Genomic DNA, 25,552 nt, shown 5'->3' with positions numbered 1-25,552 from the left:
TGCCAACAACCAGCCCATCCCCCCATATCTCACCCTTGAGTGGCACACATTTTCTCATTTTGTTTGTTTTATTGCAAATCTCAATAGAAAACGTTTCGGCGACCAAAAAAAAGAACACATACACACTACGACTTTCAACATTACATATTTTAGGGATTAACTGTAGGTACAGAGATCGGGTTTACATATGCATAAAATACGCCTAAAGGTGTTATCAATTATTTAGTTAATTTTTCTAATCATTTTCTTATCGCATTTTTACGTAACGAAAACGGACGGGACTAAAACGGATTACATTTGACTAAAATTTTGAATGAAAAACTCGGTGATGCACCTGGCGGAGATTCTGGATCAATTATTTCGGTGCTCCTGTTGACAAAGTGCGGGATTTGCGCTTCTTCAGCTTGGTCTTCACCTTCCGCACCAGACTGACGGTGTCCAGGGAGATTTCTGTTGCGGACTTGTTGGCCTGGACACTGGCATTGCTGCGCTGGTATTGCATTTGACCGGAGGATGAACCCAAGGCGCCATTGCTGCCCTTGGCCTGCAATCCGGCTGCGTTTCTCATCCGCCTGGAGCTTCCACCGGTCATATTGGTCGGTTGCTGCACGGCGGTGATCACCAGTCCGCCGGTCTTGAATTTGTTGGGCGCACGTCCTCCGCCGTTGCCCTGCATTTGACCCATCACGCCGGCAGAGTGCATCCGTGCGCCCATAGCTCCCACTCCGCCTTGGCCCTTGAACAACATCCGCTTGTGCTGGTGGTGCATATGTTGTGACTGCTGCTGCTGCGGCTGCTGCTGTGCTGTCGATCCTCCGGCGCTGTTGCGATTCCGGGCAAATCGAGTCACCAGCTGCGTGGTCTCTGCTATCTTCATCATGCTACTAGACTTGCGTTTCACCTTACCGCCGGACTCGGCTGCCACCAAAGCCTGGATGACTTTGGCCTGGCTGGTCGTACCCGTTGACTTTCTCACCATGTGCATGGGCTTGAAGGGCTGCTGCTCCCGGTCACGTTCGCGTTCCCGGTCCCTTGAATGTGGCGGAGGATCCTCCACCTTTAGTAGGCGCTGCGCCTGTTGCGGATGGGAGCGCCTTTGCTCCTCTTGTTGCTGCCACAGCATCAGCTTCTGAGAACAGGCACTGAAATAGAAAAGAACGTTAGACTTAATAGAGGAATAACCAGGTAGTAATCGCCCACTTACTTGAATAGATCAACTTGCTCCAGTTTTCTGTGTCTTCGTGGTGCTCCCACAAAGGCGGGTGGTACACCCATGGCGATGCCACCAGAAGCAGCTGTCTGCTCCCTGCCATTGGAGGTGAACATGTTTCGGTTCTGACCACTGCCACCTCCACCCGCTCCAGCTCCAGCTCCTCCTGCTCCTGCAGCACCACCGCCTGCACTTCGTATGGTCGTTGTAGTGTTGGCCATTTGGGATGTTGTTATCGAGTGACCCTTGTACCAGGCCAGAGGACGACCATCAGCATCCCCGTGCGCACCAGTCCAGACTTTCTTCTTCAGCGAAAGCTTGAGCTGCAGGTCATCGGCCGTTTGCGCATTGCCATGTCTCTGGGGAATGAAGTTGCTCGGGACACTCCTTGAAAGAGGCAAGCAAACCGAATTAGATTTCGCAAAATCATTTGGAAACACCCACCTTCTGGGGAGCGGTTTTGTCATCGTCTTTATTCCTGGCTTGGAATCGCCTATGTAAAAGTTGGCCTTGCCCTGACCACCGCCGCTGCCATTGGGAATCTCCTGCTGATCGAGATTGTGCCACGAATAGGTTCGTCTGGCGGATGTGCCAGTTCCTCCGGCCTGTCGTTGCATCATGCCAATACCCGTGTCCAATTCTGGGGCAGTTCGAGGCGTCAGCTTGTAGACATCCAGTTTTTTCCCACCGCCCGGAGTGCCGCTCTTCGAAGGTGTGGTCACAATCAGTTCCGGCGGCATGTGCGCCGCTTTTGGTTTCTGCACCACCGTATCGCCAATTTCCTCGATGTACCGCCTCTGCAGATCGCTCTGGAGCAGCGTGTGTCGGAGCGGAGGCACTGCACCGTAACCATTATGTCCGGACGTCGGCGAGTGCTCCTCGTCGTCGGTGGAGAAGTGCAGATCCGAGCCCGGATCCGTTGTGGGCAGGTCCAGGGTGGTGCGCACCACCTCGCCACGTTTCTTTGTAGGCTTATTCTTAACCTTAGTGCGACGCGCCTGCGTGGACTAAGCCGATTAGATGCGGGAGATTTGAGGCGAGATCGGGGAATTATTAAATTAGTTGTGCTTGTGTGCTATAAGTATGTATCAAAAATATGTTAGGTATGTACCTAACTTATAAGGTTGTCTAGAAGTTATTAAACCTTTTACCGTTTTACCTGTACGATAGATACCTTCTTACGACGATAGATGTAGATGCGCCTATTGGCCAGCCACAGCCGGAAATTGCGATCAACGTGCAGTTTCTGATTGACCACCGGTTTCTTCTTCTCCGTGGGCATGAACTTCTTCTTTTTGGCCGTCTTCTTGGTGCCAGCACCACTAGCCTTCACCTTCTTTGTGACCTCTTTACTTGCTGCGGTGCTACCACTTGAAGCATCCGGTTCCTGTAGCGATTCCGATTGCGAGGAATCCATGCTGTCCGAACTGTCGGAACTCTGGCCTCCAGCCGGTTGATCACTATTGGATGGCAAATTCCTGGCCAATTGTCTAGGCGTATGCAATTTCTGGATATTGTTGGTCTCTACAAATGGAGATGCCGCTTGGACGGCCAGTGCGGGCGTGGGTGTGGCAGGACCACCGCCTCCACGAAGGCGTTTTCCACTTGGAGCCGCCTTGACACCCATTTTCTGACGCCTCCTCTTCAAGGTCGTTAGTGTTTTGAATTTGCGCTGGAACAGGGGCGTAAAATAGATCCTGTCCAGCTCGTGCATCACCTTGCGCATGCGTCGCATGCGAAACTGCAGTTCGGATTGGGGGGAGAAATAGGGTGCAGGTGCAGTGCAGTAAAACTAGTGGGACAAACCACTTACCTTGCGAATTTCGTGTATGACCTCAGGTGAACTGGGCGGTGCTCGGGTGGGAGCACAACATGGTCCCTCCAGATCGGACGTTGTTATCGAGTGTTTACCCTCATTATCCGAGCTGGAGCTGCAGTTGCCCTCGTCGCTAATGATCGTTGGTATGGATATGATATGATAGTAGTAGTAGATTAGTTAGGGTTAGTAGAGGATTGGCTGATGGACCCACCTTGAGTAATCTGACAGGGGTATATTCAATGGTTCGTCGGCACTAGAGCCTTCTCGCATCAGTCTTTCGATAATTTTTGATCGTAGCCTGTCCTGTTGTTTGAGTAAATTTAAAATCTATTGTAAATGTTAATGCATTAGGATTAGTCAGAAATCATACATTTGCTAAAAAAAAGGAAATTAAATGTAATCAATTTAAAACAATGTGAGTGTGCGGGTTAATTAAGCGAATCACTAAAAGCATGTGAAAAGCAGAAAAATCGAATGCTAAGCAAAAGTCAAAAACGTAAATTATATGATAGATATGGTATTTATTTCAAAAAATAATATTTTCCGGTTATAATAATACGGTTACGCTTACGACTATCAACATCGAAAGAAACGCGAATCATAGTTAGAGCGACTAGGATAAGATAAAAGACCTATTGTGCCTGGCGATGCTGTGCTGTGTGCCATTATCTAGTTACGATTGTGCGGAATCAGGGTGTATGTATATATACAAATATATAATTATATATAGATAGATCTACAGAGGTAATCTAAGGACCCATTGCGTGGATAGAGATATCCTAGCCACGCAATTGGGTGCTCAAAAACATTAGAAAAACTGCGATACGCGCAAATAGAGAGCATTAAAATTCACACAATTCAATGCCTCATATACATGTAATACCCGATTGGATAACATATGCATATGGTGTATATGCCCAGATATACGTTAAACTATGTATATCTGCCATATAACTCTGGCCGACGTGTAATTGTTGTGTGTTGCATTGTTGCATTGTATTTACGATAATGTTGATGGCTTTGGATTTGGGATTTGATTTCTGGGTCAGCACAGCAGCGCTTTAGGGACAAAACGCAGGCAGCGACGAGTTGGTAACAATAATTGCGATTACAATTACTCTATGCGATAAACGATCTACGATTGACAATTGGCGATTAACGATTTACGATTATAGTTCAAGAACGATACAAATAACGGCACAAGACGATGTGTGGCTGTTGTTTTGGATTTCGGGCTGTGTGTGTCGAGAGTTATATTGTGGGCTAGTATTGATGGGATAGAACCTTCCTAGGAGACACTTTTCTCCACAGAACGTTTCACTTTTAATTTGTCGTTCATTATACATCCCTGATCGGCCATTTTCTGTAATTTCAATGCTTTCTGTTCGCGTTTCTCGCGTTTTCTTATCTTTTTGATTTGTTTAAACAACTTGGCGTGCCGCTTTACTTTGTTCGGATTCTCATCGCAGTAGTCCAAAAGTGTCTCACAAAATGCTCGTCCCATGTGCTCGTAATCCTGAAAGAGATTCGATAATCATCTAGGTATTCGAGTGAAGTGAATGGCCATGCAACTTACCTGCGTGTTAAAGTGCGTCCCCTTGCGCGATCCCAGCGAGGAGCCGCCAAAGGAGGCCTCGATCGTATAGCTGTTGGTGATGCCCAGCATCCAGACCACGATACGTCCGGTGCCCTCCTTGCTGCGCTGTATCTTAAACTTGCAGCTCTCGAAGGAGAACTGCAATGGGTTGGGGTTAGTATACAGTATCATCTGATTGCACATAATACCCACCCGATCCGCACTGTTCTTGTGCAGCATCAGCGGAAAGACCTGCTCGGTTAACTTCTTCTCCGGGTTGCGTTTGTTCTCACAGCCATATATGAATATGTTGTGCTTGCGTGAGTGAGCGTGCATATCACAGTACATGGCCACGCCGCATTCCTCAATCAGTCTGCAATAAACAAATGATAGCAGTGAATATAGTTAACCAAAGATGGACAAACTCACCTTCTAATCATGGCTTTGGTATACCAAATAGATGGATATGTCTCGCGTATTACCGTTCGGTACTGGCGGTTCAGGTCCTTGCCGGTCAGCGAGTTACGGGTATTGCCCACAATGACTCCGTCCGGATTAAGCATGGGCACCAATTTGAAAATGAACTTGTGCCGCAGCCGCTTGGCCACTGTGGTGTCCCCGGTGATGAAGTCCATCAGACCCTTCATCATCCACGAGGCTGGCGTCTCGCTGGGATGCACACGTGCCGACACCACAATCGATTTCTTGCGCTAAATTTGAATGGGAACATTGGGAAATTTAACATACACCTTAGTAGAAGATTGTTGAACAATTTGTGTACATATGTATGAGCCTTTTTGGAACATAATTCCAATTGCTAATTATAACTTTAACGACCTAGGCTGCTATCAACTTTTTGTTCGCATATAATGAATGAGTTTATCTAAGCACACTGCTGTTTGTGCAGGAGTTTCAAAAGTTTGTCTACAGATTAATTGCCATGAGATAGATGAGTTTGTGCGCCCAGCTCACCCGCATGTTCTCCTCGTTGGAGGAGGGCGCCGTCACCGTCAGGTAGTAGACATTATTGCCAGCCAAGGTGCGGCAGAGCAGGCGCAGCTTGCAGAACTTTGACTTGACCGGATGGCGCTGGATCTCCATGAGGTAGTCCTGCAGGTCGCTATAGGTGTACGGATAGCTGTGCGCAAAGAACACCGTATCGTCGTCGTGCTCGAACTCAATGGTGAAGGTCAGCGTGTATGTGGAGTTGTCCTCGTCGTCCTCGTTGGCGCTATTGCTGGCACTTCTGGTGGGGAATAAGGGAATAAACCAGTTGAAAATGCAGCTGAACAGCGAACAATTTCCTATGCAACCCACTTAGATTTCTCTAGAGACTTGATGTCACTTAAAAATGCTGGGATATCAAAGTATCCGAAAGTTCTACGGGTATATGCACTTAAAACTCAATTGGGTTTAACCCATACTTACTCATCATCGTTCCGATAGTAGCAGATGTTGTCCCCGCATCTGCGCCAGCCTTCGCTCTTCTCCTTGGCGCCCAGCGTGGAGTACATGACCGGCTGCATACCGTCGTTGTAGAGACTGTCCGACTTCACCAGATTGACAATGGAGAAGCGGTAGAGCATCTTGCGCCTGGTGCGTCGCACTCGGAAGTAGAACCATTGCTTGGACCGGCTGGTATAGAGATCGGGTCGCAGGTAGAGCTCGTAGTAGGTGGGCGTGATTTGGACCGCCTTGGCCAGGTTGCCGCTCTCGAAGCGCGATTCAAACTCCAGTCCGTCGTACTCCTCCGGATTCATGGGATGGCAATTGGTCATGAAGCGGGCACCACCGACGGCCGAACGGCTAAACTGCGCTTGGGGTAAATCGGAGCAAAGAAACGATTGCGACGAGTTGGTGGTCGTCGTCTGGTTAGTACTTGTCGACGAGATTAAAGTGCCGGTCGTCTCCTGGCTGGTCATTGAACTCAGCATTATATGCTGATCCTTGGTCAGCCGGAAGACGTTGTTGCCGACGGGTGAGGGGGTGCGAGTGCCCATCGAGCCTGTGCCAGTTGTTCCCACTCCCATGCCCATGTTCCTTTCGTCCTTGCCACCCAGACAACCGTTCTTGTCGCGGTTGCGTCCCCTGGCGAGCGCCGCTGCCGCCGCCGCCACTGTGGCCGCATGGGTGTGGGGTACCGCTCGTAGGGGGGATCGCGAATGCGCCTGCCGATTCCTAGAGCAAATAAGGTCTTGCTGATGCAGGCCTTTAGCTGGGGGATGGGGGTTAGTGTGGAACTAGAGAAAACCTTTTGGGCATTAAGTTGAAGCGACTTTGAATCTATAATCTTTGATTCTGTATGAAAAGCAACCCATTTTTGACTGGTACCCCAAGTTAAGTTAAAATCGCTCCAACTAGTGACCCACCATTTGCCATATGCTTACAGCCAGCCAGCCTGCTCCTGCTCTCGTCTCCCACCAAAGTTTCGGTATCCGAAACGGATCCGGAACCGGGACAAGGATACTTTTCGGCGCCACCAGCGAGCCGGGCCGAATAGCTTCCCAAGATTCTGCGCAAGCCCACGCCACTTCTCTTATTCTCTGCTTCCGAATCGGAATCATTCACCTCATCCTCTTCTTCGTCACCCAAACTAGAGCTACTGGAGTCCTCGTCAGAGGTGCTTGCCCTACGCTTACGACTGCCACTCGCTTCCTTCTTTAAACGCGATTTGGATCGATCTTGGCAGGCACTTCGCTCGAAGGCCACCTCTAAGCGGGCCATGTTTGTCTTGGGCAACTTGACGGGGCCTACGGCGAACTGGTTCGATACCTTTTGGGATCCCGATGGCGGGACGAGATCTTCGTGATCCACGATCCGGTCGATCACCGCCTTGGTCACATTCTTTCCAAACTGGCTGAGCACGTAGCGCGGCGAGGCAGGCTTATATTCGCTGGTGTTGTTCTTCCAGATATCGTCGATATCGCTGGCATCCTTGCTGGGTTCCGAACGGCTGGCAGCTCTCGAATTTCGGGCTGTGCCACCACCTACGGGCGTGACCTCGGCCTCCTCCTGGTAGCGCTTCTTCTTCGCCTCGATGAGATCCTTAATGATGGCCTTCTCCTTGGCCTCACCGCTTCCTCCACAATAACCGCCGGACGTATCGTACTCATCATCGTAGTAGTCATCGTTGTCGTCTAGGGACGCACTGGTGGACCGATTGTCCACATTGTTGATCATCTTGGACACGCTGTTCAGTTTGCCAGGTGCACATTCACCGCCGCCGGCCAGACGCATGGGCGTGGAACGGCTCGGAGGCGTCGAATCCTGGCGGGAGTCCGAGGAATAGTCCGATTCGTCGCTGGACTCATCGTCCTCCTTCTTCGCCTTGGGCTTTTCCTGTGTGGTTTTTGTCGTTGCCTTTTTAGTTTTCACATTCTCATATGGTCGCAAAGGTGGGTTAGTTTTAAATTCCCCCAATATTTTGTTTTTGTTTTAATGAATATACGATTTTCCCGATTACTGGTTAGTGCAGGTGCAAGGTGCATCATGTTATACTGACTTTTTCGATTTGAAAATACATTGAAAATGAATTTTTATTGGATTTACAAATCGAAATCAGTTCTTGCGAATGTTATGCTTAAAAATCATATTCTGAAGATACTCACATAGTTCACGGCACTAATTGGACTGTAGCTGAACACCACAATGCCGTTCTCCTCGCCCACGGGACGCGGTTTCAGCTCGTTTCCCGTCGGAGCATTGAGCGGCTCCGGCACAGCGGGCACGTACGGAATGTGTATGATGCGCTCCTCGATGACCTGGATGGAAGGAGAACGACAAGATATATAATAAGTTCAAAAACAAAAAACGTATTTAAGCACTAGAAATTCCCTAAAACGCTCAATAATTCAACCCATCCAACTTTGATATTTTGCTGTTCAGTTTATTGCGTTAGCATTTCTTCTTGAATTATTAAAGCAAAGTTAACTTATTTATCGATCCCAAATTGAATTGAAATGTCCTTGCTTATCGCTTTTAATTAGTGTAATTAATACAGTTTCCACCATTACGGCGACACCTGTTGTTTTTTCAAAGTCTCGTTAATTAAAGGCAGTGATATTTGGTTTCCATGGAACAGATGTCACTCGCCATGGCAGTTCCCATCGTTTTTGCATTTGTTGTCCTTGCCAAGGAAATTGACGAACGTCAGTCAGAGTTATATTATTACATTTAAACTCCATGTCACCAACGACCAACGATTTGCTTTGTGCCCGGTGTCCCAGCTGCCCACTGATTGCCAAGCCCCATGCGAAGCCCCATATTCCCATTCATTCCATTTCCCTTTTGACTGTCCTCAGTTGAGGCTTTGATGTCATTCCAGTGTTCTACTGACTTTCCCGTCGTTGTAATTCTGCCCACAAGCTTGAGCAGCTTATTTGCTTAGCCTTCTGATGTGCTTACACATGTAAGACGTGCACAGTGGGGCGATAACTATTTGCATAATGGGTAATAGTTACTAATGAAATTGATAAATTTGATTTAAGCTTTAAGGTTAAGTTTACTTGTCAAGTTTACCTGCTGCACGGATCTATTATCTGAATATCACTCATACGCAATGTTGTCTCATAAACATGCAATTGGCATAGAATCGCATTTTTCATATTTGAACTATAAATATCAAGTTTATATATATATATACTGAATAAGCGAATAAACATTATTTATCATCATTTGGCATACATGGCGTATGAGTACTTTCTACGCTGCTTTTGGTTTGTCTATGCAATCTTTAATAAACTTTAACATTAGGTTGCAAAATTAAGCTGTGGGATTTGCCACAGACCGTAAAAAATTTGGGAAAGCTTCATGCATTTAAATACTTGAAGAGTGTTTTCGAAATATTTTTGCCAAAATATTTGCCACGTTTTTCCTGTTACGCTTACTGTGCAAAAAACAGGACGATAAAGCATGCAAATCTGATACTCAAACTCACTCACACACACACACGAACAGCGATTTGCAGACATTTGTGTTTGTGTGATGGCTTAATTGAAACATATCAACGTCAGTTTTTGCAACAATCCCCCTCTCTTTCTGCGGCTACTACAGCCGTCTCTTTCCCACACTCCCTTGGGTTCTCTATTTATTTTGCTCACATTTTTCGGCTTTATTTATTTATGCTGCGATTTTGTATGTACGATGATATCAAACTAATTAGCTTGTTTATTTTACCCAACGAATTCCGTCTGCCTTCTGTCGCTTTCAGTTAATATGACCCTCTCGTTTTCCTGGTATTGAAAATTCGCAAAAAAAAAAGCAACAAAAGAAGCAAACTTTTTCATGCCCATTGCCAATGCCAGTGTCATTGTGGCAACAACTACTACAATAACAACAAAGCGAATCAAGTCGACACCGAAGGCGCTTTTCGAGAATTTCACTTTTTATTTGAGTTTGCATTTTGGACGTCATGGCCAAAAGGCCAAAAAAAAAAAAACAAAACAAAAAAAAAACGATGAAGGCACACGAAAGACGTTTCCCTCGAAAAACTTTCTTGACTTATTATTTATGTGTGTATTTTTGCTCTTTTAATTGCATTTACAGTTTGCCGAGTGTGCGTGTGTGTGCATGTGTGCGTGGGTGCCTGGAGCCAAAAAAAAAGGCAGCGACTTAACGGTAAAGCGACGAAGCTGAAGTGCGAGCAGGACAGCGACAGCAAATGTGGTGAGTTTGTATTTTTAAATGTATGGACTACAAAAACTTAAGGATTCATTGTAAAAATTATTCATTGGTTATTCCTAACTGTTAAAAAAATATTTTTGTTTGTGCTACATACATTTTATGCGCCTTAAATTGAAATTTAGTTCTTTTCACTGTTACAATATTCCATTTTTTTTGCGTTTGCATTTGAAGCCATGTTAATTGACAAGGAAACGTTGGTCTTCCTTTGTTTTTTCGATTCATTCGAATTGCGCCACAAATTGCTCAGCAATTGACCTCCAATTGCTTCATTTGCCACCCGCCTCCCCCCGGTGGCCGTCTGTTTAATCAATCAGTTGGCCAATTTTCTGTTTGACCCCTGAAAAAACCCTTCCTCCCACCGAAAACCCCCGCGAAACCCAACCAAAATCCCACCTCCTAACAGTTCCCATAAATCGCATTCATTGAGCGACCGACGGGGCGTATGGGTAATGTGTAATATTTGCCCAACACAATTTGGCAGCGCATCGAATGCAAATCGAGTACAAATAAATAAAATCGATTGTTAACAATGCTAACGACTTGGCCAACAATTAGGAAAAGCACGAAATAAAAAAAAAATACAACAAAGGTAAAACAAATAAATAAAATCTCAAAGCGGAAACGAAAGGATTTTCATTGCACTTGGCGAGCGTTTGCCGCATGGGTATGCCATGGGTTAAGCGGGGGCGTTGGTGTGGGCGTTGGTGTGGGCGTGGCCTAGTGTGTGCACCTTTTATTGCAATTTGACCTACATAGAGGCAAGATGGTTGAGGGACACTACAGTCCCGCCCGCCTAAGTCGAACATTAGCCCGTCAAAATCCGTGCAAATTTATAATTAATTACGTAGAAGAAGTTTGTTGATTGCCAATGTGCTTAAAACTTTCATGATCTTCCTCGCGCTACCATTTCATATACATATAAACTGTACCCAAAGTTCGACTTAGCCAAGTTGGCCTGTAATATCTTCGGATTTGCGGCGGCTCCTTTAAAGGTCTTCACCCCATTAACCCTCCGTCAGCCGGATTTTTATATGCATTAATATTTATGGGGCGCGGCACGCATGTCCTGCGATTCCCTGCCAGCAGACGAGGTGCGTGTCAAAGGCATTGAGGCTCATCCCCCATCCTGGGTAGAAATCTAGGACACCTTTTGCCTTAGCCACGTCCTCGTCTACGTCTATGTCCTTCAACGGCTCCTCGACGGGTGCATTGATTGGGCTTGGTGCTTGGAATTGCGATTGAGGTTGGCCGCGAAGGATTCCCCTGGCCAACTGCCACTCCACTACACTCCACTCACTCACCTGGCATTCCACCGGCCATCTGGGGGCCTGCTGTGAGCAGTCATTGTCCTTGTCCTTCGGCAGGGCGAAGAGATCGCGCGGTTCCTTCAGACGTGCAACTGGTCGCAGGGTCTTCTCATCCGTATTCACAACCAGCTGATTGGTCTTCAGGCCCTTCGATAGGAAACTGCCAAGGAAGCCTGCAAGACAGGATAACAGGGAAATGGCTTAGTAAAGAGAAACTGACGATAGGCGGATGCCTTCACAAATAGTTGAGGAACATGGTTATGTACTATGGTAAAATACTTGTGAAAGAGAAATAAAATAGTGAGGATAATTAGTACCTATGTAAATGTAAGCTATGCATGGCAGTTATTGGAATCCATGTATCTTCAATTTCTTTCACTAGTTTTGCTTACAAACCATGACAATTGTATTGACCAACCCATTCATACCTTTCAATCGCTTTAATTGCTTTTCATTAGAGTTTTGAACTAGTTTGGACACTTCTTGATTTTGCTAAACTATAAAGACCTTAAGCTGTTTTGCGTAATTTTGTGAAATGGGATTTGCTCCCGAATTAAAAACGAACTGTTTTACAGCACTGAAAAATATAGAGACTCGACCGATATGATGTTCAACTCAAGGCCTGTGTGTTTATGAGGGAATGCGATGGGATTCAGTGGGTCAGCAATTATATAAACATTTGTCGTGCCAAAAAAAAAAAAGTTTGCCCCTCTCTCTTCCAGTTTTAAAAAGTTTACTTTTGAATAGGCGCAAATCGCCATTAATATTGGCCTAAATGAGCGGCATTTCGGGTGACTTTTGGCAACAACAATTAATTGTCATATGTGCGGGGAGGTGGGGGGTGTCCCCTATATTATTTTCAACTAAAGTTTAGTGTGTGCATATAATATTTCGTTTTCATTTCGCGCTTTTTGGAACGTTCTCTTTATTTCGCTTGTAGTTTTCCTTTTTGGTTTCTTTTCCCGCCACTGCAACATATTTTGTTAATTAATTTTTGGTTTCTTTCACGTCTTTGTGCTTTCTTTGTGTGTCTGCTTAGTCGGTTTTTATTAGCACATAAAAGCCGATTTTGTTATCGTTTTTTGTTTTGTGTTCTTATTTTTTTTTTTTTTTGCCTTGCTTTGTGCTCCTTGTTGGCTTCTTTTATTGCAATTTTTCGCTGGAAAAGCGGAAAATGTGGGGGGTGGGCTAATGCCTGGCAACCAACTGTAAATCTTTGGGGGCTGCTTCCAGCGAAAAAGTTTTTCCGCAGCAGCCAACCATTTAGATCCTGTCAAGTCGATTAATATCGCTAATAATTTTCGGCTTTTTTACTTTTTATGTTTATGACCCACGGCAGTTTCCATGGATTTCGATGTGGCTTATGCTCGCCTTAAATGCAAGCCCATAAAATTTGTGTCGGCTGTATAGCTTTAACAAATTTGTTGAACATCAGAATTGAGAAAATACATATATTATTCACAAAAGAAATGCAGCAAAAGAAAATCATATATAATACAACTAAATGTCAAGCAGTTTGACTCGAAACAAAGAAAATATGATTTAATAGGATGCAAATTCGTATAATGGGAATCGTTGTAAAGAAATATTTAAATATTTAATCAGAGATATTCGATTGTTTGAAATGGTGTTTTGATATTCTATTAATCCAAAAAGTTTCCCATATTGAGGGAATATGTTAAGTATTATTATTAAGAGTTCTGTGGGGGATCTTCTGGCAATTATTTTGGGAACCTGTCGAGGGGATTATTCACTTGATTTTTCAGTGGAAGCAGTTGAGCACAAGTATGTCAAATTATTCATGGCTCATTTTGAATGGTTCTATGTGAATGCACTGCAAAAAGTGTTTATTTACAAAAAACAGTGCTCGTACATATTTATCGAAAACATTTTGACTCAAACTGTATAAAAAAGACGTCGTTTGTTTTGCTTTGCGTTGATATACGTTTTTTTGAAATATGTAAAAATGTATAGATAATATTTATTTGATTTGCTAAGAACGAGATGGCCAAGATACACAATTGTAAGATATAGATAGGTATAGTATGTATATAAAGATAGATAAAGTGCTTTGTGTTTATGAAACTTGCAACCCAATGTTAATTCATTTGTCAATTAGCATGTACAAAAATCTTTAATATTTAAATTGATTTCTTGGAAAAAATTTATGTTCTTATAGATTCTTCAAAGTAATCGTGTTAATATGCAAGATTAAATGTGTTTCTTGTTTTGTATGCAATATATGTAGTAAGTTTAGATGGATAATCTAGTCTTTAGATTATGCTACCAATGCTTGGATTATTTTTCGCTCAGTGTAACCCCAAGAAATGTTCTTACCGGCACAGAATTTAGAACTCGCTCCTCCAAACGATCTCGAAAACGCGAAAAGGAACACGGGCGACGAAAGCGAAACGAAAACAGAAGAAGACGCTAAATGTGGTGGGTGGCGGAGGCGGTGAAAAAAGGGGGGCAGCACTCACACGTATTAGCTGATATTTTGTTATTCTTTCGAACAACGATTTTCAAAATTCGTGGCACTCGAACAAACAGAAAACAATAAAACAAAACTGAAAGGTGACAATAGAAAACCGATATATGGCGGCACACTTTTTTTGGTATTTGGATCTAAATTGTTTCTAATGTTCCGTTTTCGAATTTCCGATAACCCTGTGTCTTTTATTTGGAGTCTTTGATTTTTCTTTAAAATTATGATTACGTTTTGAATTTGGTTCGGTTATATTGCAATTTTGTTTTGAGATTTCGAATGTGTGTTTTCTTTGTATTTTTTGTTTTGTCGTTTGCCGTTGCGCGTTTTGTTGTTGACTAAAACAGAAAACCCAAGCGAATGTGGAATGCTCAGTTCTGTCGCCGCGCTGCCGACGTCACTGTCGGCGTCGCTGCCTGCGAATATTATTTAATGCGAAAGAGCAGGCGAAATCGCACAGGAGAGAGTGTGAGAGAGCTTTTGCACTTTCGCTTTGCAAGTTTCGCGCTCAGCTGTTCTCGCCTTTACCGTTATCCTGCGAGCGTGTGTGTGTGGGTATTTGTCTGCCAGCCATTGTTATTGTTTGGGTGAGCTTTCGCTACAACTACAGCTGTTTCTTCCTGTTTCTGCGTGTGTAAGCGCGAGAGTGAGCTAAAGGACTTCTGTTGCTGGTGATCTTCAGTTCAGTATGCAAATGTACTTTGTGCAACACTGGACTTTTTTTTTGCGATCAGTTCGCAATTAAATTGCCAATCGATTTGCATTCAAGTTTTGGAATTAAAATTTCTTGTAACTTTTTGGCTTTTAGGAATAGTTTGCATTGGTATTTAGCTTTTCAAAGCAGTTATTCTTTCATCTTTCTGACCATATTTAGCAAAGTTATGTTTAAAAATTTTCAACTAAAATTTTTAACATTTTGCTAAAAGTCAATTTCCAGACTCTTTGTCGAAAACTAAAAGGATTACGGCAAAGGATTTTAAAACTAAATCATTACTCTGCATTTTGAAACGCCCTTATCCTTAAGCTGTTACCACAAAACAATATCCAGCACTCAACTACTTCAGCTGCACTTTCAAATGGAATGACAAAGCTCAATCGGCGACCTTGACCTTTCACCCCACGCAAAACCCCCTCTTCCCCCCCTGCACATGTGGTTTTTGTGGCTCTTTGTTATTGTTGGTTTTGGACTGCAATTTGGCGAGCTTTTAAATGTCATTTGTCGCCAGCAATTGCACACATGAAATTTCTTTTGGAAAAAAGATAAAGAAAGTAAATACAGTACTTTTTTGTTGTTGGTAAAATGTCATGAAACCTTTTATTCAAGCACTGAATTTTTCATGGGAATGCACTCGGACCACATGGGCGATTCGGTGGTTTGGCCAAATGGACAAGGGCAAACATTTCGCGTTCATTCATGGGAAAAGCGAAAAGAGAAGGGGGAAATTTCGGTGGAGAAAGGGCTAGCAAATAGAAAGCTCGGGCTCCTCTCTGTGCTTTCAATTTTCAATTGTTGCGCCAATGCGGTTGTCGTCTGCCGCAAAGCGACAGCAGGAATTTGGCGTTAATTAAATGTTTATGCTCAAATGCAAAGCCAGAGATCTGCGCCCGATCGCCTCTAATTGCCGCCTTTTGCATATTATTTACTTACATTAAATTGTATTATTATTCGTAATATTTATGGCATTTTGTTTATCCCAATCGCAGGCATTCGGCCAATGCCTTTGAGGCCGGACCGCAAAAATCTGAGCAGATCGCAAAAGCGCAATATTATTGCCATCCCACAATATTTCACAATTTTTATTCGACATTTTTTTTTCTCGCCTAGGCGATTTTTGCCTTTTTTTTTCCACCGTTTATGAGTTTGCAATTTGCATTCTCGTGAAATTTGTTTAATACATTTCGTTGTTACATTTTCTTTGTTTGCCATTTTTCCAGACGCTTTTATGGTATTGCCCCCTCAGATCGTTCTAGATATAAAAATACCCCTGGATTTGGGGAATATACGTTCTTACTGAAAGTTAGTAACTAACTTGTAGTTGGTTTTCAAAATAAAATGTGCATTATTATGCGAGACCTGCTAATTGCAATTAATTGCAAATTAATTAAATTCTCATCCTTAGAATGTTTAGCCAGGCAACTACAATAACCTAGATCCATGTAATTGAGCTCCTTTTGGCTAAGGGATTTTCCGAATTTTCCAATTCGCCTGCAGCGATTCGCTTTGTATGGAATTGATATGCACCGATTATCACAGCCAAGCGAAAATTCCACGCTAGACGTATTCAAATCGTCGAGGAGGGCTCAAGTCAATGAACATTAATGGGTTTACTGTCTTCTTCTGAGTTTTGGGGTCTCTGACTCTGTGATTTATGCAGGTGAAACATCGTTAATCGCAATTCAATGAACTGAAGTGAGTTCGGATACCCCCTATTATACATAGTATAGACTCATTCTTGGTTGACAACAGGCAACGACTTGACTTTGATTTCCCAATTGCGATTCCGGAATTTCTGTGTTAATGATTTTGTGTTGGCGTTGCCATGACAGCCGCAAGTGGCAGCCAAAATCAAACAGTTTTGCGGCTAATTCTAATTCCATTTTATCCGCACTTTATCCGATTTCAGGTGGGGCCGGAAGTGAGGTTGCGGGAAGGAAGAACGAAAGAAGGAAAGGCGAAAAGTTTGAAAGCGAACAACGATTCACAACGATATTTTCCTACGGACGCAGGCGGTGACAAAAGCCCAACATTCAACAAATTCCCCATGCTGGTCATGTAGTACAGTGAACTATCCATAACAGCAACAACCTAACGAACAACAACACCGAGGTGCCCTTAGACAATCTATTCGTACAAGAGAAACACCAAACTCAACTAACAACAAATTGAAAGTGAGTATTTGATTATTTCTAACTATGTACTTATGTATGGCAATCGGTTGGAATTTACTGTTGATATCGATATTTTGAAATGAAATATTGGGTTACAGTTACAGATGTCCTACTGTACCTATACTTTGTTCGATGAGGCTCAAATTGATTTGACAAATGTTATTATGCTAATGGTGAAAAGTAAAACGCCATATAGGCAGACAAGTTCAAACGCAAACAATATATAAAATGTAAGAAATAACAATACACAAATAATACATATAACCAATGAGAAATCTTCTTTCGATTTATCTGTTTTAAGATATTGAAGGCAATTTATAAGTGCGCTACACTCAATTATGAAAAACTTAGAGCACTTAAAATGAGCATTTTTGGAAATGTGTTATAATAATGAATACTATATATGGTATAATCCCGAGGAACATGACCCATTACCTCCACTGGACGTGGTCAGCGTGCAGACGGGAAATAGCTGCGCCTGCAGGAACTGCACGCGACCGCCTCCAAAGTCCATGGTATATATAGTATCTCGATACCTACGGCATTATGATGGGGAAGGATGGGCAGAGTTAGTTAGCTATGCGGTATTTGGGATGGGACTCAAATGAGAGCACAGACTGTTGATTGATTTCACTACCGTCGTGCTTCACTTGCTTTTGGCACACATTGAAAAAATGCAAACCACTCGGATATATCCTTTACACTAGGTCCTTATGCAATCGCAGTGGATAGCGGCTATAGGCGGCATTATTGTTGGTATTCACAAACCGATTCCGAGCCCGATTTCGATCCCGTTTTCTAATCCGATCCTACGACACTATGACACTATGCTGTTTTGTTGTGGCTCTTTGTACGGCTCGTTTCGCATTGCGTCGTCAAATGATAACCACCGATTTGGCCAAACTGAGCCGCAGTCGATGATTCGAGCCGTTGTGAGCCAACTCGAATTTCCACTGCGACTGTTATAAACAAATAAACAAAGCCTCGTCAGTTCTCGCTCGCTTTCTCTCTCCCTCTCTCTCGCTCTTTTGTCCAATTCTCGTTGTCTAATGTTCCAAGGAAGTGCAAGGCAGTAGTCCTGGCACTCTACACACATACCCATACACTTCATATCTATGGCTCATAGTCCGCCATCCTAACCATCCCATGGAACCTATCCATCCATGGCATGCCGTGAACATGAATTCGATTCGATGGCTCAAACAAAGCCAAAGCCAAAGGCAACCAGCCTTGGATACGCCAAAAAAAAAAAGAAAATAGAAAAAAAATGAGAAAAACTAACGAACACAGTTCGTGGAATTTTTGTGCATATTCTAACGAGCAACAAATGTTTGCCGAAGGTGGAGCGCGATTCACGGATACGAATATCTCCAGGTCACGTTTACACCCAACGCTGTATAGAGATTGTTTGCTAAACAACGAGATGATTCCAGTTAAGAGCAGATAAAGTGTATTATTAAGCGGTTTATTGAACGACCAATTCGAATTTCTTGGCTTACTTAATCTCTGTAGTTCGTACTTCTTTTTAAAATATTTATATAAAATGCTAAATGTTTATATTCATTCCTGTAATTTTTGGGAAATCATTTAGAAGATCAGCTGCTGTCAGTTCTAACAATTTTCTAATAGCTAGAAAAGCCAGGCATAAAAATAAAAACGTCGCAGCTAAATAGAAAATTTAAAAGAAAAGAAAGAAGGGAAAAAAATCAAAGCACAGCCTCGATGCCAAAACAAATTTGTCAAAGTCGCTCCTCAGCGGCATAGGCAAAGGGGGGTGGAGGTTGGAGAATCAGTGATGTGGCAAGAGGGGTGCAACACCGTGGGAAACTTTTACTAGAAGTGGGTGGCGGAAGGGGGGTGCGTAGGCGGGGAAGAAGCAGCAGCTGTCAGCTGCCTACGCGGACACAAAACGAACAGGTGTCAAAGAGCGAGAGGAGAGAGAGAGCCAAGCGAGAAGAACAAACTTTTAATCACTCGCTCCCTATCGTCCTCCCTTCTCGTTCTCTTTCTCCTCCCTCACGCTTCTCCTACTTTTTCTATTTGCTTCTGCCTATGAGATTAAGATTATGTCATCGAAGTGGCTGAGCAGCGAGCAGAAGCAGATAAACCATATAAGGTGAAGAAAGCCGAATGCGATATACCCTTTCTTCTAAAGGTTATCCTTATCCTTATTATGTTCAAACCCCAAAAGAACAAAGTGGAAAACTTGTACTAGTACGTTTTGTTTTTGGTGAATCAATATACATATATTGTTGCTTATCTATGTAAAATGCAACAATACCCCGCACAAGAGTATTGTTGAAAGAAAAAGCTGCAGCAACGATAAAAGCAACAGCAATGATCTTGATCGTGCAATTTATGTGTTTTCTATTTTGGCAAAACGCCGTGACTGCCAAGGCGAAAAGAAGACTCTCTAACCGAACCGTAAACGCATGCCGTCCTCCTCCTGACCCCGCGCACCTGCTCCTTTGTCCATTTTACACGCTTTTCGCTGATTTTCGCCCCCTTTACCCCCACCCCCGATTTTCAAGACCCTGCGCCGCTTGGCCCTCGTCAATCATCGAATTGTGCCAGCGATTAGCTTTCGCCACCCCATCCTCCGATTTGTCCGCCAAGAACTTTTCTCACTTTTCGATTCTACAGTCTAACGCACTAAAAACTTTCGATCTGAAAGCTTTTTTAAAGATATATATCTATGATATATGATATATTATAAACTCAATAATCAGTTGCATTCACAGTTCTTATAAGTATATAATGATTGATCTTGGAATCTACAAATTATATATTTTGGAACAAAATTATTGATATAATATAATCTAAATAATTAAATCTAAAACTAGTTCATGTTTCCTCTCTAGCCAATGTGCACTGTATCTCTACTTTTTCAGCTAGAGCTGGCCGCTTTGGGCAAATTAACAAATTGCAATTAAAAATTTCCGTTTGCCATATTTTGGCAGCGGTCGACATGTGTGTTTTTGTTCACACAAAAAATAAAATCACCCGAATCCGCATTTCGATGCCGTATAATAATTGTGACAGAGATAAACGATGTACACGAATTGGAAGTGAAAAGCGAATTATGGGATTGCTGAATAATATTCCTGATGGATATCTGCAGATTGAGCATGCTTCTTTTGATGTTTAAGCTCTAGAGGGAGTGAGTCAGTGGTTCTTTTCTTATTTGACATAATCGTATTATTGAAGGAGACATCTACTACCCCTTAATAAATATACTCACAAAAATTACGTATACGACATGGTGAGCAGACTAATGTTTAATTGCCTTGCTCACCGGATAATTGCTAGCTATAAGAAATACATTTCGAAGTGCTTAAATTATTTTAAAACAATTTACTGCTAGCCTCTTTAAAATAACACACTTTTACGAGATGCCAACACGGCGTATGCGTAATAAACTGAAACGTTATTCAGCAAAAGCTGATAATCGCTTGCATATTGGCTATCTTTTATCAAGACTACGGAAGTCTTTGAACATTTCTTATCATAAATATTTGAGAGATACTTTTAAGGGTAACCCAAAATCCGTTTCTTGTGTAACCTTCTTGAGTGGATTTCCTTTGTTCCGCTTTTATTTTTGCTTACACATCAAATTGAATCTTCATTATCCGTCGACAGCGCTTGAGTGAACATATTGAGTGGCACGCGGGTGGAAAAACTAAGTGCACCGGAAAAAAACTCTTTATGTGAAATTATTTGTATCAATTATGTATGTACAATTAATGTATTTCTTAGCAATTGCTCTGTATCAATTTAACATATTGCATGAAAGTGATATTTAATTGCATAGTCCAGCATATCGTTTTTATTTTTCTCAGTGTTGGGCATGGAGCATCTAACGGCACTCACCATTCACATAGTCGCCCAGGACTAGAGAGCATTCCATGTCATTGCATTTGAAGTTGGCTCTCACCACATTGACGTTAACGGTACTGCTATCTCTCTTGAGCTCCAGCTCATCTTGCTCTCCCTCGTCAGCATCCTGCTTGGATTCTAGTTCTACTCCCTCTTCCTCGCCCACTTCCTCTGCTGCTGTTCCTCTCTCAGCGCTCTTGCAGCGTTCATTGTTGTTGCTATCATCGCTGCAACTGCTGCAGCATCTCTCCGCACTGCCCCCGCTGCTCGCGCTCCCCAGCGCCATCTCGCTCTGATGCAAGGGTATAGGCTGCAGGAGAGCGAGGGGGCAGTGCCGTCTGCTCATCGAAGCCGAGCTCAAGGTTCTCAGCAGACGGCTCAGAGAGGCGGACATTGCCTCTCTCTCTCGCTCCGTCATCTTGGATGGATGCACTTCAAAAAAAAAATAAACACACACAGCACTCAAGAACACAGATCAAGGCGCGCGCGTGCCTGTCCAGCCCAACTAACGGTTTATCTCGGAGTCGCTCTCCTCTTCTTCGGCCAGCTAAGCTCAGCTCAGCTGCTAGCGCAACTGCTGACTGAGCTGCAAAACCAACGCGGACGACAATGGTGGCCTCTGCCTCTGTCGACGTCGATGTCGCTGCCTTTGGCGAAATTGCGAATCACAGTAAACCACGGCATTAAAATTGTTGCTGCCACGGCGTTGCCTTTGTGCAAGGCACCGACGAAAAACAACCGTACAACAAAAACAAACTGAAGGCCCGTACAAAAGGCCGAACCGGATATACCCTCAAACAAGGGCTCCTTCTGCAGCAACTAAAAACATGATAGTTTAGTAGCAGATAATACACCAAATTACCAAGTTTCATAACGGTATCTGTATCATTACTAATTGGAGCTCATAACTTGATATTACTACTTTTTAGATGTGCATTATTATCCACTAATTAGTATCACTATTTTATAGATGCCATGCGTTTTCAGACTTGATCGCAAAATGCAGTTGTGCTCTACCGCGTTAGAGTATTAAACAAAAACAAAAAAATAGTTTTTCGCTGTTTTGTTGTAGGCCTACTACACGTGGCAATGCAGGCGGTGGGCGGGTCAGTGGGCGACTGGGTGGCACTGTAACTCCCCCTCAGCCATACCACTCCTCCCCCCCCCCCCCACTCCTCCATCTCCCCTTTGAAACTCCGCCGTGATTAACATAAATTGCGCACGACATGGACTATATAAACAGCGCAGAAAAATCCCAGCACTCATCCCTGTAACGCCACTGGCGTAGCATTTGTTTTGCGATTTTAAAATATACATATAATAAAAATATGCTCACTAAATCCCATTGCTTATATGAGCCTCCTTCTTTTCGGGCGAAAGTCTAGCCCTTTTTGGTTGCCTACTTTTTGGCGCGTGAGCGATTTCCATCAGTGATGATGAAATTTTCGCATAGTGGCATAAATTTATAACCTGCAAGTCTGTTAAATGAAAAACAGATATTTCAAGTTTCTATATCCATTTGCCATATTTGCACATTATTGCAGCCATTTGACATTTGTGTTTTATTTGAGTTTTGCCAAAATGTTGGCACATGAACTTAATTTGGCGATGACAGATTGCCGCAGTTTCAAAATAAGCAGTTTGCAAGTGAAATAACCAACTCAAGCGTATGCATATGATGTTCTATTATTGGGAATAAATATTTGGTACAAAAATGCAATAAATTATCAGATAGTAATAATCTCCTTTACCGAAATCCATCTTAAAAAAGCCAAAAGGGACGATAAAAATAGCTGATTTGGCAATACCGATTCCCACTCATTGCTGCCCACCCCCCAACCCGAAGTCTCGCTCCTCCATTCTTTGTGTGTTTTGCATGGCCCGCTTGGCACCAATTCCTTGTTTTTTTTTATTTTTTTAGTAGCTTCAAACTTGGTTGTTTTTGGCGGAGATGGAGACGATGTCGGCTTATTGGCATTTGACAGCGCCCTGGCAGCGGCGGGACGTCCTTAGAGAAGAGGTCCTTACGGGCGGCTCAATCTCAATGACTTGGCGGTGGCGCCACGCAAGGGAAACGCTTGCCTTAAAACTGTGCCACAGATGCCAGTCGCTTGATTAACATACAAGCTTTAAAAAAACAAAAAACAGGCTACTAAATAAACCCTATATAGTCTAAATACCCATACTACCGATTGTCACGAGAATCATACTCGTAATACCATCGCGCCGCAGCAATCACTAATCGTAAAAGATAATCTGCGATTGCCACGTATCGATTAATATAATCATCGAATCACCGTGGTAATCTGCGTAGTTCGTAGTTTGCTGCCACCACACCCAAGGATTCATTTCCGCCGGATATTGCCACGAGGCGTCATATCGTTTTTGTCTGCAATGCGTCATTAGGCCCACGGGGCAAGCTAAGGTAACCCAAACCCGGCCACCAACACGAGCTGCAACAACACGCCCGCGATCCCCTACAGATATAGACCCCCCGCCTAGATGGAACCCCCATATTATAGCCTTGCGTCGCTTGCATGTCATTTTGCTTCACCAATTGGTTGCGTCTCCTTTGTTCCTTTTGATATACAATTTTTGTTGTGTTTGCTCAATGGTTTCGTGTAGCATTTTTTTCTATTTTTTTTTTGTGTTTAGTTTCGTATTTTTGGCTGCGGCCGCCCGCAGCACAGTGAAGCCCATCCGTCCGTTCGTAATCCCCATGGGTATTTCCCCACTTCCGGTTGGAGCGGGGCATGGTGGCATTTTCGGGGGATAACCAAGTAAAAGACAGTGACAGGAGCCGAAACAGAGCGGCAAGTGCTCCGTTTCGACATTTCTCCATTCCTTCAGTTCTCTGCTATTTTCTCCGTTATTGATATGCATTTTGGAGCCAAGACGAAAATAGACGCCGGCACCAAAAAAAGAAACATATTGCAACTATTTACGGTGGACGTCAGGCGTCAGGTACGTCAAATGCCAGCTAAAAAGCCAAAACTACAGCGGCGAAGTGGAAGTTTTTCCTCCTTTTGTTTTTTTTTTATTCCGGCGAGCGGAAAAAAGTATGGCGGTCTTCGATTTGCCAAGCGATTTTCCCAGTTTAATTGATTACTGCAGGGTTGAATAATTATATTAATCCCTTTGCTGCCTATCAATTAACCTTACTGATCACGCAGATAGTTTAACTTTTGTTCTGACGAATTTGATTATGAAAACTGCCGTATTTGTATTACCCGAAAATAGTTTCTAATTTGGCCAAATATTAATTTTACAAAATCAGTTTAACAGTTAAAGGCGTTGTTAGTATTGGTTATAAGGAGTATAAAATGGTAATCCTTTTTGCTGTGTGACCATTTTTAGTCCAGTTATCGCCAAAAAAGGCAAATTGAAAATTGAGTTTTTTGCCAAAAATAGTTTCGCATATTTTTTGTGAACAAAATATTCGGTATTTTGATCAAAACATTGGAAATAATGACCCAAATATGGAATGCCATACCTCGTTGAGTTTGTTTTTTAAATCCCAATCGATTTGCATTCAATTTTGGGCATTCTAGGATTTTTCAATTTTTCGCAAATTTTGATGATGGTACCTTACAAAAAATGCGAAAATTTGGCCAAAAATTAATTTTACAAAATCAGTTTAAAAGTTAAAGGCGTTGTTAGTATTGGTTATAAGGAGTATAAAAAGGGTCTTCTTTTTGCTCTGTGACCACTATTAGCCAAGTTATAGCCAAAAAAGCGAACTTGAAAATTCAGTTTTTTGCCAAAAATAGTTTCGCAGATTTTTTGTGAAAAAAATATTCGGTATTTTGATCAAAACATTGGAAATAATGACCCAAATATGGAATGGAAATAAGCAATATAATTAAGCACAATGTAATTGTGTAAAATTTCAGATCGTATTAATACATACTTTCATTGTTTTAAAGAGAGGAGTTGAAAAAGCTTGGATGTAAAATATATAAAAGAAAATGAACAGAAACGGTTAAGGAGATATTTTTTGATATCTACTTATATTCTAAAGTATATTATATTCTAATAAATAAAGATGTATTATATGCGATATATATTTTGACTCACCATCGTTTTGCTTGGATGGCTGCTGTTGGACCTCACAGAACTCCGGAGCCATCGCCGAATTCCGGTTCTCCTTGTCCTTGACGCCCTTCTGCATTTCGGGAGCGCTGTTCCTTCTCCTCCTCCTTTTCCGTCTGGCCCTTCACAGCACGTCCTCGAAATCTTCTTGAGATTACGTGACTTTACTTGATGTGCGGATGTTGGGTTACCAATTCGTGGATGCGATTGATGGACGAGCCTTGTGCTGAATTTGTCTCCCGATTAGGAATGCGATTTATCCTTTCGGGCGTTCATGTGAGTTAAATGAGTGAGAAAAGGGTGAATATGAATAAAAACAAAATGGTACGGATGGGTTTTTGTGTAAATGTCTAGTGTGTATATTGTTGGCCGAACTGAACTCAATTATCAGGGCCTACTTGGGTACATTTTTACTTCCGGGTATCGAGAATTCAAACGGCACACTGCGACCATCTAGCACACTCGTTTCCACTATTTCACATCTCAAGTTAACCGTACACTTGGAGAAAAATTGTCTAGTCAAAATAAATTGTCTGCGACTAGTATTGGGCATAAAATCATCCTTTTATGGCCAAATTATTTTCTAGAGGCTTTTAATCAACATACTTAAGCTAAA

General features: G+C 42.9%; 2 protein-coding genes across 23 annotated transcripts in view; one reads left to right on the top strand and one right to left on the bottom strand.

The window, feature by feature from the left end:
* Nucleotides 1-25,552, top strand: part of LOC6725883 (glutamine-dependent NAD(+) synthetase) — a 33,414-nt gene that overhangs the window by 335 nt on the left and 7,527 nt on the right. Inside the window, exons 2-3 of the mRNA XM_016172600.3 lie at nucleotides 10,150-10,269; nucleotides 16,704-16,968. The gene's annotated coding sequence lies outside the window, so the exon portion shown is untranslated. The remainder of the gene's footprint in view (nucleotides 1-10,149; nucleotides 10,270-16,703; nucleotides 16,969-25,552) is intronic.
* Nucleotides 50-25,329, bottom strand: LOC6725884 (cytosolic carboxypeptidase Nna1). Of its 22 annotated transcripts, none has more exons than XM_016173859.3 (16): nucleotides 24,922-25,329; nucleotides 11,589-11,767; nucleotides 8,214-8,366; nucleotides 6,993-7,944; nucleotides 6,034-6,820; nucleotides 5,578-5,851; nucleotides 5,035-5,315; nucleotides 4,819-4,978; nucleotides 4,606-4,764; nucleotides 4,378-4,545; nucleotides 3,241-3,356; nucleotides 3,024-3,159; nucleotides 2,370-2,951; nucleotides 1,655-2,217; nucleotides 1,205-1,597; nucleotides 50-1,142 (listed from the first exon to the last, which is right to left on the bottom strand). In XM_016173859.3, exons 1-16 carry the CDS (start codon nucleotides 25,013-25,015, stop codon nucleotides 356-358), a joined length of 5,784 nt encoding a protein of 1,927 aa, XP_016039249.2. In that variant the 5' UTR covers nucleotides 25,016-25,329; the 3' UTR covers nucleotides 50-355. The 22 variants fall into 22 exon arrangements, with proteins under 22 accessions (XP_016039249.2, XP_016039250.2, XP_016039246.2 ...); XM_016173860.3 differs by having other exon boundaries at nucleotides 2,385-2,951; XM_016173856.3 differs by having other exon boundaries at nucleotides 2,385-2,951; nucleotides 4,477-4,545.

This window comes from Drosophila simulans, chromosome X (assembly GCF_016746395.2).
Source record: "Drosophila simulans strain w501 chromosome X, Prin_Dsim_3.1, whole genome shotgun sequence".
NCBI classification, from domain to species: Eukaryota; Metazoa; Arthropoda; class Insecta; order Diptera; family Drosophilidae; genus Drosophila; species Drosophila simulans.
This window is presented reverse-complemented; position numbering and strand designations above follow the sequence as displayed.

Bases quoted from the DNA above. Each gene is read 5' to 3' on its own strand.
- LOC6725884 (XM_039297832.2), bottom strand. From the start codon at position 21,262: ATGACGGAGCGAGAGAGAGAGGCAATGTCCGCCTCTCTGAGCCGTCTG. The intron at 3,357-4,377 runs GGATGTATAATG...CATTTACAATAG, and splicing joins TACAGAAAATGGCCGATCAG to ATTTTAAATTTACTCAAACA. The intron at 3,160-3,240 runs GTGGGTCCATCA...AACGATCATTAG, and splicing joins CCCCTGTCAGATTACTCAAG to CGACGAGGGCAACTGCAGCT.